Source organism: Sorex fumeus, unplaced genomic scaffold, assembly GCF_029834395.1.
Source record: "Sorex fumeus unplaced genomic scaffold, SorFum_2.1 ptg000030l, whole genome shotgun sequence".
Taxonomy (NCBI): Eukaryota; Metazoa; Chordata; class Mammalia; order Eulipotyphla; family Soricidae; genus Sorex; species Sorex fumeus.
This window is the reverse complement of record NW_026606087.1, coordinates 12,916,103-12,927,906: the sequence shown is the minus strand read 5'-3', so window position 1 is coordinate 12,927,906 and position 11,804 is coordinate 12,916,103. Positions and strand designations below refer to the sequence as shown.

Sequence of the window (11,804 nt, the reverse complement as noted above, 5' to 3'; positions counted from 1 at the left end):
GAGATCTTTGTGGGTTCATTACTACTATAATTGGGGGGTACTCATGATTTTTTAAAATTACTTTTTTTCCTGTAAGCAGTCCAATTTCACCAAAAGTTTATGTTGAAATTTAAAACAGATAAAATTTTGTTTCTCATGAAATAATTTGGTGATGCTTTTGTTATCTTCTGGGATTAAAACCAATTTAGAATAACTTTTTGTTCTTTTTAATCTTGTTTCTATGAATTCAGTATAAAGAGTCACACAGAAGAAGCTGTAGATAGTACTTGCTGTGCATGCAGCCAACTAGGTTCAATCCCTGGATCCACATGGTCCTCTGAGCACCACCAGGAGTAACCCCTGAGTACTGCCAGGTGTGACCAAAGGGAAAAAAAAATAAAACAGAAAAAAAGTCACAAGAGGACCAGCCTGTGATACTTTACTGAAGGTCCTTTGTATACAGGGGAATTTCTCTCATTAAATATGCTTTGAGGCTCGTAAGTTTTCTTTGAAGTTATCATTTAGAAGTGAGGAAGAGATAAAGAGTCAGTTTGTTTCTGGTGTGCAAAATGCAGTGTTATAGAGTCTTTTAATAATAGAAATAACTTAATCAATTCCCCATCATCTCAAGCCTTAAATTTTTCTTCTATTCCTGAACATCTCTAGATAGGAAACATAGTGCTTAAACTTTTGTAATGTCAGATGCACAAAAAATTTAAGTTTTATTCCTCAGGTAAATAAATATATCAGTATTTCATTTTTTGATCTTTTCTTTCTTAAGCATTTTATCATTCTATTTTTTGTGGGTTTTTTTTTTTGATTTTTGGGTCACACCCGGAAATGCACAGGGATCACTCCTGGCTCTGCGCTCAGGAATTACCTCTAGCGGTGCTCAGGGGACCATATGGGATGCTGGGAATCGAATCCTGGTTGGCGGCGTGCAAGGCAAATGCCCTACCCGCTGTGCTATCGCTCCAGCCCCTTATCATTCTATTTTTAATTGAATTAATATTGGTATACAGAACTTTATATGCTATAGAATAACCATTTAACATTTCTGCAAAACTTTTTCACTCTATTCCTAAAATGGCAATATTATTCTTTCTCTTTACTCACTTTTAAAGGTACTCAAGGAATACGATTATTGATATAGCATTGATAGTATTGTATAAATATATATATTAGACTATATTACTAGAAATAGATAAAAATTAGGTGCAGAAATATCCATTCATGGGGTGTTTCCATTTTATTGAGGTGATTTGCTTAATTTATTGAATAATCTGGATATTCTTTTATAGTCTTCAAAACTTGATCATGAATGCCATTTATATTCATTTATATTTTAATACATGTTTAAATACATTTTAAAATTTAAACATTTTCTCAGTCTTCGATTTTATAATTTAATTAAATAACACTTGGTGCTTGAATATTGTACTAATTAATTTTAGTGAAGTAAAGTGAAAGGAATATTCTGAAAACAAAGTATAGAAAAACAGCGAAATAACAAAGTGAGAATATTACATACTTAAATATTTATTAGGATCTCTTGTGTGTCAAAAAATGTGCTTGCAGAGTGAAATAGGTGACTATATATTTAACATTTTGGTTCATAACAAGAGAAATACTTGATAATTAGAATGTTGTGCTAGAATTAACTCTCTCTCTTCTTCAGCTACTGAAAGTCAGTCTCCTCACTAAAGTAACTGCCAATGCTGTCGTATAGCAACAGTTCCCTCTCTGTTGAAGTCTCTGAGTTCCTTCTGAATTGTTTTGTCAGGGACCCCATCTGGCAGCGTTGGCTGTCCTGGCCCCTCACTCTGCTTTTCCTGCTGGCCATGGGGGCCAATGCCACCCTCTTAATTACCATCTGGTTGGAGGCCTCTCTGCATGAGCCACTGTATTATATGCTCAGCCTCCTCTCTCTGCTGGACATTGTGCTTTGTCTCACTGTCATTCCCAAGGTCCTGGCTATCTTTTGGTTTGACCTCAGGTCCATCAGCTTCTCGGCATGTTTCATTCAGATGTTCATCATGAATAACTTTCTGCCCATGGAATCATGCACCTTCCTGGTCATGGCCTATGACCGTTATGTGGCCATTTGCAAACCTCTCCATTATTCATCCATAATCACTGACCAATTTGTGGCAAAAGCTATTGTCTTCATCCTCCTCAGGAATACATTTATAAGTGCGCCTATTCCCATCCTCTCTGCCCGGCTCCATTATTGTGGAAAACATATCATTGAGAACTGTATCTGTGCCAACCTCTCTGTGTCCAAGCTCTCCTGTGACAATGTGACGCTTAACAAAATCTACCAGTTAATTGCAGCCTGGAGTCTTATAGGTTCTGACCTTGTCCTAATTTTCATTTCCTATACCTTCATTCTTAAAGCTGTCCTTAGACTCAAGGCAAAAGGGGCAGCTACCAAAGCACTGAGCACGTGTGGCTCCCACTTCATTCTCATTCTCTTCTTCAGCACTATCCTGCTTGTTTTTATATTTACACACATGATCAAGAAAAAGGTTGCTCCTGAGATCCCTGTGTTACTTAATGTTTTGCACCATGTAATTCCTGCAGCTCTCAATCCCATTGTCTATGGGGTACGGACCCAGGAAATTAAGCAGGGGATTTGGAAATTACTAAAGAGGAGTAGGTGATAGCACGGAAAAAGATGTTTTTCTTGCTTTGCTCCTTTTTTTTTTTTTGGCTTTTTTGGGGGGTGACACCTGGCAATTCACAGTGGTTACTTCTGACTCTGCACTCAGGAATTACTCCTGGCAGTGCTCAGGGGACCATATGGGATGCTGGGAATCAAACCCGGGTCAGCTGCATGCAAGGCAAATGCCCTACCTGCTGTTCTATCACTCCAGCCCCTGATTTGCTCCTCTTTTTAACAACACTCAAAATCATTATTTGAGAATGATTAAATGCGACAGGAAAAGAGTCCTAATCTCTCTGAACATGCTCAGTAAGAATTGTATGGTTTCCTTCATTACTTTGAGTCACATATTTTCTTTCATCGTTCAATTGTTTCCCAGAATATATTAAAAATACATACATATAATATCTCAACATACTACCATATCTGCATCTGTGACTTTTTGATGAGCCAAATGGCAAACATAATTGTCTGTTAAAATAATATTAACAGACTATTCCTGCTAAAAATCCCAGTTTGAGTCAGTGGAAAAATGCTGAGACACATTGAATTTAACTTTGAAAAACAAATTAAACATTTTAAGTTAAAATCATGTTAACATAATCATTATGCTTTAATATTTTTCCTATGTAACAATAGAAAAATTACTAGTCATTTTTTAAAAATTAGTCATTTTATTTTCAGCCTAGAACAAGAAAAAGGAAATCTGACATGAATATATTTTGGTACTGTTATACAAAAAATATATCCTAGAATAAAAAACAAAAATATCTCAGATCAACAATATTTCAATGTCATAACTATTTTTAAAACATATTTGGTACTATGTAATACAGGAGAGAAAGCAATTTATTTCTCCAGAGGAAGCAAACATAGTATACACAAATAGTATAAGAATAAATAGGCAGAATAAAAAGAAATATATATATAATATATATTTTCATGGATTAGATCCTAGAAGCATAAAAGACCTTTGTACAAGTTAGGGAATAGGATATAATTTTCTTTAACATTCACATTCCAATATATGTCAATCAGTCCTTCTATTATACATAAGCCAAAAATCCTTGGCACCTTTCTCTTATTCTTTTCCTTTAAAATTCCACACAAAATTCTGAACAAATATTCAACCTTGAAATTTCACCTTTTCTCGCTGTCTGTCACATCCGAGTCAAAGCCATCTTGTCATCATTCTGGATTATTAACAAATGAAGGGAACTGTTCCCAAACTATCATATGCTTTTTTCATAGGTTTGTCGAAATATAATAGCCAGAGTGATTAACTGAATATTTGATGGATCAGTCGTGTCAATACTAAACACAAGAGCTCTTCAAGACACTCATAGAATAAGAAATAATAAGAAATAAACTATAAAGGAATATAATACCCTAAATAACCTGACCTACATACAAATATTACTTCCTCCTTAAATCTGTTTAGTCTAAATTGTCCCTAGCAGTTTGTCAAAAACATGGACCCAAGAAATAGAATAGCAGGTAAGTCAGGGAGAAAAATACATGACCACAGTCTCGTCTCTCGAATCTTTGCTTGCTTCTCTGTACACATAGGTCTCAAAAACATTGACTATCCATACAATGAGCTAAAATAATATCCAGTACTATTTTTTTCAAAACAAATAATTTACTTGGTCTGTAATATTTGTATGTAATGCCCACTGCTCTGTGTCCGCTGTGCTCAAAACAATACCTAAATATGTGTTAGACAAATAATTTATTAAATATTCAATAAATGATTTTATGTATTCTAATTACTACAAACAACTCAGAAATGGTGCTTGTCCTCTATTTCTTATTTTTTCAACAAAGAGAAGGGAGAGGGCATATTTCATGCAAGATTACATGGGCTGAGCAACAGCACAGAAAATTACCATAGTATGGGGCTAGGGAGATGGAAGTTTGGGTAGATGTACAGTCACTGGTACCCCATATGGTTCTCTGTGTTCCACCAAAAGTGATCTCTGAGCACAGAGCAAGGAGTAATCTCTGAGTACCAATAGGTGTGTAGCAAAAAAATAAATAAACAGAATATTAGCATAATATGGTTGTGGTGTAGAGGTCGCTATGGCAACTACATTAGATCATATTGCTCATGCCTTCTTTCTGTCACGGGATTTCTTGGTTCTTCTCTGTGAGACCAATATCTAACATATCTGAAACGTCCAATCTATTACTCCTAACTTATTTGTCTATTGCATTAATATGAAGGTTCTCCATACAAGTAGATTGGGCTTTCTCACACAAAATGTTTTGAGTAAAAAAGACAATACCTATAGCACAGCGGTAGGGTGTTCGCCTTACAAGCGGCCAACATGGCCGACCCGAGTTCGATTCCTCCGCCCCTCTCGGATAGCCCGGCAAGCTACCAAGAATATTCGATATGCCAGACACAGTAACAACAAAGTCTCCAATGGAGACGTTACTGGGCCCGCTCGAGCAAATAATAACTAATGCAAGAGATTCAGGTAGAAGCTTCAAAGTTTTTAATAATATTATCTAAGAGTTCAAGCCCAAGTATCCAAGAATAGATGAATGGATAAAGAAACTATGGTATGTATATATAATGGAATACTATTTGACTTTAAGAAGATATGGAATCATGCAATTTTCTCATTCGTGGATGGAACTGTAGAGTATCATGCTGAGTGAAGTTATTCAGAAGGAGAGGGACAGCAGCAGAATTATCTCTCTGGAGTGCAGAATGTAAAAAAAAAAACATAGTAGGGGTATGACAAATGCCCAAAGGCAACATAAACCAAGAACTGGTAGAAAGCTGACCACAGGGAGGAGACATGGGGTACTGGGACAATGGAGGAGAGAAGCAGAGATTCTTGTAGGAGTTGTGTTCTTGAATTATTATGCATGAAACGCGATATTAATGGTTTTATAAACCACAGTGCAACCACAGTGCCTAAAATACCATTTTCCAAAAAGAATTCAAACGATCACACTTTAAAATAAAATAGTCACATCAGATTCAATATAAAAGTATTATACATAGTATTGAATCTTGACCGGCAGGCTCCACATAACTGGGATGATGAGTATTACTAGAGATGAACTACAAAGAATAAATTTTCACAAGTCGTAAAGCAATTGAGTTTTAAAATTTTCATAGTCTAGACCACCATGGCTCCAGAGGCAAAAGGACTTAATCCAGAACCCGGCAGTTTGTGGCAGAAAAGTGAATAGACTATGCGTTAAACTATGGCGCCATGCCTCCCCAGGAGGGAAAGGGTGTCTCTCACTTCCACCTCCCCCCTCCCACCCAGCAGTAAGGTGGCCATTGCCTCAGAGCTTATCGGAAAGCCAGGTATGAGTCGGTGGTGACAGTACAACTGCAGCCTCATGAGAAGCAGGGGCAGTAGGCTCATCCTTCACGCCCTATTGAAGTCACGAGTTGCCCCCCCACGAGTGGCTCTCCGACACGGCCATGGCACTAGATGAACAGAAACCAATCTTGTAATTATCTGGCTCTTGGAAGAAATCCCTCAAGACTTAATTAGTAAAATATCAGAAATCCAAAATCACGTGGCTGCGATAGCGGCTGCGACATCATGTGGTTCTCATAACCAGCTATAAAAAACAAATTATTTCACAATGCCTTTTCAGCAGTTCTGATTGTTGGGAAATTCTAAACAATAATGGTGCATCTTTTGTTGAAATAATGAATGTAATCAAAGTAGAGAGAGAGTTAAGTAGAAATCATCTGCCTCACAGGCATTGGGGGGGTGGGAGGGGAATATATTGGGGTTATTGGTGGTGAAAAATAAGTACTGATGAAGGGAAAGGTGTTTGATCAATGTATGACCAAAACTTAAAACTGAAAGCTTTGTAACTTTTCCTACAGTGATTCAATAAATAAATATAACAAAAAAAATTTCATAGTCTACGACTCAAACTCATATGGAGTTCCCAAACTGAAACATTAAAAATAAAATTTAATGAAATATACTAATCTGTTGGTATTCAAGATACTGGAAATTAAGTAAGAACAGACTCCTGAAACACAGTATGAACTGTGTGAGTCTGATAAGCCCTAGTTTTTTTTCTTTGAAATAGTTCCCAGGATGCAGTTCACAGACAAAGGTAGGACCTTGTAGAGCTAAGTGGAGTCCTTGAGCTGAGGGAATGTTGTTGGCACAGTAAAACCAAAGCAGTATAAACTTATAGAACAGAAAGGGCAGCACAGATTAACAATTAAAACAGAAAAACTGCAAAACATAGCCCTCAACTGGCATGCTATGGCCACGTGAAGAAACTACTCAAAGAATGGGGAGGAAGCAAGACAGAATAAAGACAAAATAACATTCATATCTGACAAAAGGGCATGAAATAAAATCTGTTCCTATTGACCAGAAAGGAAAATCTCACAGCCTCATCCTTTATAATGTATTGGGTAAAATATTTAAAACAATTCTGTTTGCGAGACTAACACCCAGGAAGGGCTCAGATTAGTACCAGGAATTTTGCTCCATGACTTGAAGGCCAGCCACATGTGCTAGGTGAGAAGGAAGCTCAGATAGAGAAGAGAGCACCAAATAAAGGGTGTTGTGAAGACCCTCCCAGGGTGGGAGAGACATGCTAAAAGTAGTCTATAGACCAAACATGATTGCCAATGCCTCTCTGGCAAAACACAGTACCCAAAAGAAGAGAGAGAGAACAGGGAGGAATGCCCTGCCACAGCGGCAGGGTGGGACGGGGGGGGGGGGGGGTGGTGGGAGTGATGCTAGGACCCGTGGTGGGGGAGGATGGGCACTGGTGGAGGGATGGGTACTTGATCATTGTATAACTGAAACCCAAGCACAAAAATTTATAAGTCTATAAGTGTACTTCATGGTGTTTCACTAATAATAAAAATGATAAAAAAAAATAAAATAAAATACCCAAAAAAAAGCAAAAATAAAAATAAATAAATAAATAAATAAAATAATGACACTTGAAAAAAAAAAACAATTCTGTTTGCATAGTAAAGCAAACTTTTGTTCTGATCCCTTCAAACAAATTTTAAGAGTAAAGCTCAAAATAATCAGTTTACTTTCTAGTATCTTATTGCATTTCAAATAAAATTTAATATAGTCATAAAAGGAAAACCATTTGATACTGTTCCCAACAAGTCAAACTTCAAAACACTTTATATTCAATTTAAAAAATCATTTGATATGGACATAAGTATAACAAAACAGAACTCAAAGCTATAGGATGAAGGAAATTTTTTAACTCAATTCAACTGAAGTGTAAGAATTAGAAGGAAAGAATATTAAAACAAATGTTTAAAGTTAATAAATTAGTCAGTATGTTAAAAATGTATATGATGTGGAAAAACATTTTAAAAGATTCAGGGTGAACTTTCAAGATATGTAAGCCCCAACTCCTGAAAGAATGCAATGATGAGAGAGCTAGAGAAGAGAAGAAATTACAGAAGTAAAAAGATTTTTTAAAGTAAAAAGAGTCAAGCCAAGATGGTGGCTGCCTCGGAGCTTTTTGGAAAGCCAGGTATGAGCCGGTCGTGTCGGGGCAACTGAAACCTCATGGGAAGGGGGGCATTCCTGGCTCGTCCTTCACGCCCTACCGAGGTCACGAGTAGCCCCCCACGAGAGGCTCTTCGGCACGGCCATGGCTCTAGAGCCACAGAAACCAATGTTATAATTATCTGACTCTCAGCAGAAATATCTCCAGGCTTAATAAGTGACATCCTTTTGTTCTTGTAACCAGCTGTAGAAAACAAATTATTTCACAATGCCTTTTTAGCAGGTCTAATTTTGGGGTGTAAACTCTAAATAATAATGGTGCATCTTTTGTCGAAACAATGAATCTAATCAAAGTAGATAGAGTGTTAACTAGAATTCTCTGCCTCACAGGCATTGGGAGGGTTGGGAGGGGGGATATATTGGGGTTCTTGGTGGTGAAAAATAAGTACTGGTGAAGGGAAATGTGTTTGATGATTGCATGACCAAGACTTAACCCTGAAAGCTTTGTAACTTTTCCCACAGTGATTCAATAAATAAATAAATAAATCTTTAAAAATTAAATAAAAAATAAAGTAAAAAAATAAAGGGGAAATATATTAATGTTGAAAAAGAAACAGAACCATGTACTATAGAACTTTGTATATAATAAAGCTGACATCCTTGATCCATGGAAAATAGATCCATAATTTATCTCTATACTGAGAAAATTTTTTTTATTAGTGAAACACCATGAAGTACAGTTGTAGATTTACAATTTTTGTGCTTGGGTTTGATTATACAATGATTAGATACCCATCCCTGCACCAGTGCCCATTTTCCACCACCATGGATAATATCCCCCCCACCCCTATCCCCCCATCCCCCCCTGCCTTTGTGGCAGGGCAATCCACTGTGTTCTCTCTCTCCTTTTGGGTGTTGTGGTCTGCAAAAGAGGCATTGAGTGGCAAACATGTTCAGTCCATAGTCCACTTTCGACATGCATCTCCCCTCCTGGGAGGATCCTCCAAACACCCTTTATTTGGTGTTCCCTTCTCTATCTGAGCTGCCCTTTCCTCTAGAACGCCCGACTGGCCACTAAGCTATGGAGTAATCCTCCTGGTGCTGATCTCAGCTATTCTTGGGTATTAATCTCATATTTTGTTACTTTATGTCCCCCAGATGAATGCAATCTTTCTATGTCTATCCCTCTCTTTCTGACTCATTTCGCTTAGCATGATACTTTCCATGTTGTACCACTTGTATGTAAATTTCATGACTTCATCTTTTCTAACAGCTACATAGTACTCCATTGTGTAGATGTACCAAAGTTTCTTTAACCAGTCATCTGTTCTTGGGCATTCAGGTTTCTGCCAGTTTCTGGCTATTGTAAAGAGTGCTGCAATGAACAAACAAGTGCAGATGTCACTTCGACTATACATTTTTGCCTCTCTGGGATATATTCCCAGGAGTGGTATTGCTGGGTCAAATGGGAGCTCAATTTCTAATTTTTTGAGAATCGTCCATACTGTTGTCCAGAAGGGCTGAACCAGTGGACATTCCCACCAACAGTGAAGGAGTGTCCCTTTCTCGCCACATCCGCACCAGCATCGGTTGCTTCTGATCTTTTGAATGTGGGCCAGTCTCTGAGGTGTGAGATGGTATCTCATTGTGGTTTTGATCTGCATCTCCCTGATGATTAATGATGTAGAGCATTTTCTCATGTGCTTTTTTGCCATTCGGATTTCTTCTTTGAGAAAGTTTCTGTTCATTTCATTGCCCCATTTTTGGATGGGGTTGGATGTTTTCTTCTCGTGGAGTTTAACCATATACTGAGAAATTTTAAGTTAGATTTATATATTTAACATTTGTAAGGTATGTTTGGGATAACTCTAGGTGGTACCTAGAAGGCCATTAGGGCTGCTAATTCAGTTAGTGGTCCCTGCCCCAGAAAGGTCTGAGGTCACCAAGTACTCCTTGTGGTTCTGGGACCAGGTAGTGCTATAGATGAGCCAGAGCTTTCTATATGTGCCCTGCCATTTTGAGCCTCAACAGCAATCCAAAATTGAGCATAAGCGTTATTCAGAAACACTTGGGACTAGTACAACAGGCCTCCCAGCAAAACAGGTTTGTATAGCATACACTGGAGTTGAACATTAATAGACTTTAACTACTACTTCATAGATTATGCAAAAATCTATGAAACAACTTAAAAGTAGTCTAGTTAATACTGAGTGCCCTTGGGGGTATTTGTAAAGATAAGATGATATTTTAATTTTCATAGCTCATATTGCTGTAGAAAATATAAAGCTTAAAATACCTCTTTTTACAATCTTAACCACAAAGATGTAAATAGATCATTATAAAGGAGATGGCTTGGAGGTTGGGGGAGGTGGACAGAAAGAATTCTGCATACAGTGGTGGAAAGATTTGACATTTTGGTGGTGAGTGTAGTGTAGAAACTGTGGAGTTAAAACATAAACACTCATACTCTTATGGAAAAATGTTACCTCAATAAAAAAAAAAAAACAAACAAAAAACAGAAAATCACCTTTGTGCTCTTGTGAAACAGTTCCTAAATAAAATCCCTAGAGAAAACTTAAAGAAGTTCCCAGAAGATGGAGTCCCTTAGGCTCCAGAGTTATAACTACCCCAGATATGACGGAACTAACCACATCTCCAGGATCAGAAGATTCAAATCCATGCTTCAAAGTCTCTGTACGTGAGTCTGGGGAGTGGGAACTAATCAGCTATACCAAGATTAGCCGGAGTGTGGAAGGCAATTTTTTTTGTATAGATCCGTATGCCTGCTCATTTCTAAAACAATCCTGCAATAATAGATTGAATGCCAGGTAATAATCGCATCCCATCTCAGGTCAGGAAGTACATGTGAGAGCCTGTGCTCCAAGACCTTTTGTCCTCCACTTTTCTGTCTTTTCTCATCTTTGACTTGATGAAACAGGAATGCAAAATAACTTGGATTTGTCCAGAAGAAATTACTGGATCAAGGGAATTGGGAAGTGTTTACTAGAGTCCTATAAAGAAAATTTAGGAATATGATCATTAAGGTACTGGAGAACAAAGAGTCTACCTACAAATGCTTGAATTTTAGGATTAAATGTAATCCATCTAATTTAAGATATTGAGGATGAGGGCCACAAGTGATGATCAGTAGGTTTCAGAAATTAAATAAATCTAACCAATTTATGAAAACTACCACTACCCAATACAGAAAATCATGCCCAGAACATCACCGAAGTATCTATCAAAGGATTTGTACAAATATATCTGAAGTTATTCTTCAGAAAGGTATCTTAGAGGTCTAAGTTTTATTGAATTAGGAAAATACCCAACAACCCTTCCTTTCTGAAAATAGTAGTTCCAGGTACTATGATGTAGGTATGTCTTGAAACTAGGACAAAAAAAGCTTGAGCTACAGGTTTTCTATGCTAGACTTTTTAACCCCAGTTTTTTGAGGCCACACCTGGAAATGCTCAAGGATCAATTATGGTGGTACTCAGAAGACCATATGTAATGCAGGGAATTAAACCAGAGTTGTCTACATGCAAGATCAACTCTCAGACCTTTCTTCATTTCTTTACATTAGTCTTTAACCTTCAACTTTCCTGGCATCTTCATCCTTTCCTTGGTTGAAGTCAGCAATTGTTAACTCCTGGGTTCTCATTCCTAGAGCT

The 11,804-nt window shown here is 37.3% G+C and overlaps 1 protein-coding gene across 1 annotated transcript; it reads left to right on the top strand.

The window, feature by feature from the left end:
- Positions 1–1,694: 1,694 nt before the first annotated feature.
- Positions 1,695–2,642, top strand: LOC130025256 (olfactory receptor 56A3-like). The gene has a single exon (XM_056116208.1). The coding sequence runs from the start codon at positions 1,695–1,697 to the stop codon at positions 2,640–2,642; it is 948 nt and encodes a 315-aa protein (XP_055972183.1).
- The last annotated feature ends 9,162 nt before the right edge of the window (positions 2,643–11,804 follow it).

Coding starts and splice junctions, on each gene's coding strand:
- LOC130025256 (XM_056116208.1), top strand. CDS start 1,695: ATGCTGTCGTATAGCAACAGTTCCCTCTCTGTTGAAGTCTCTGAGTTC.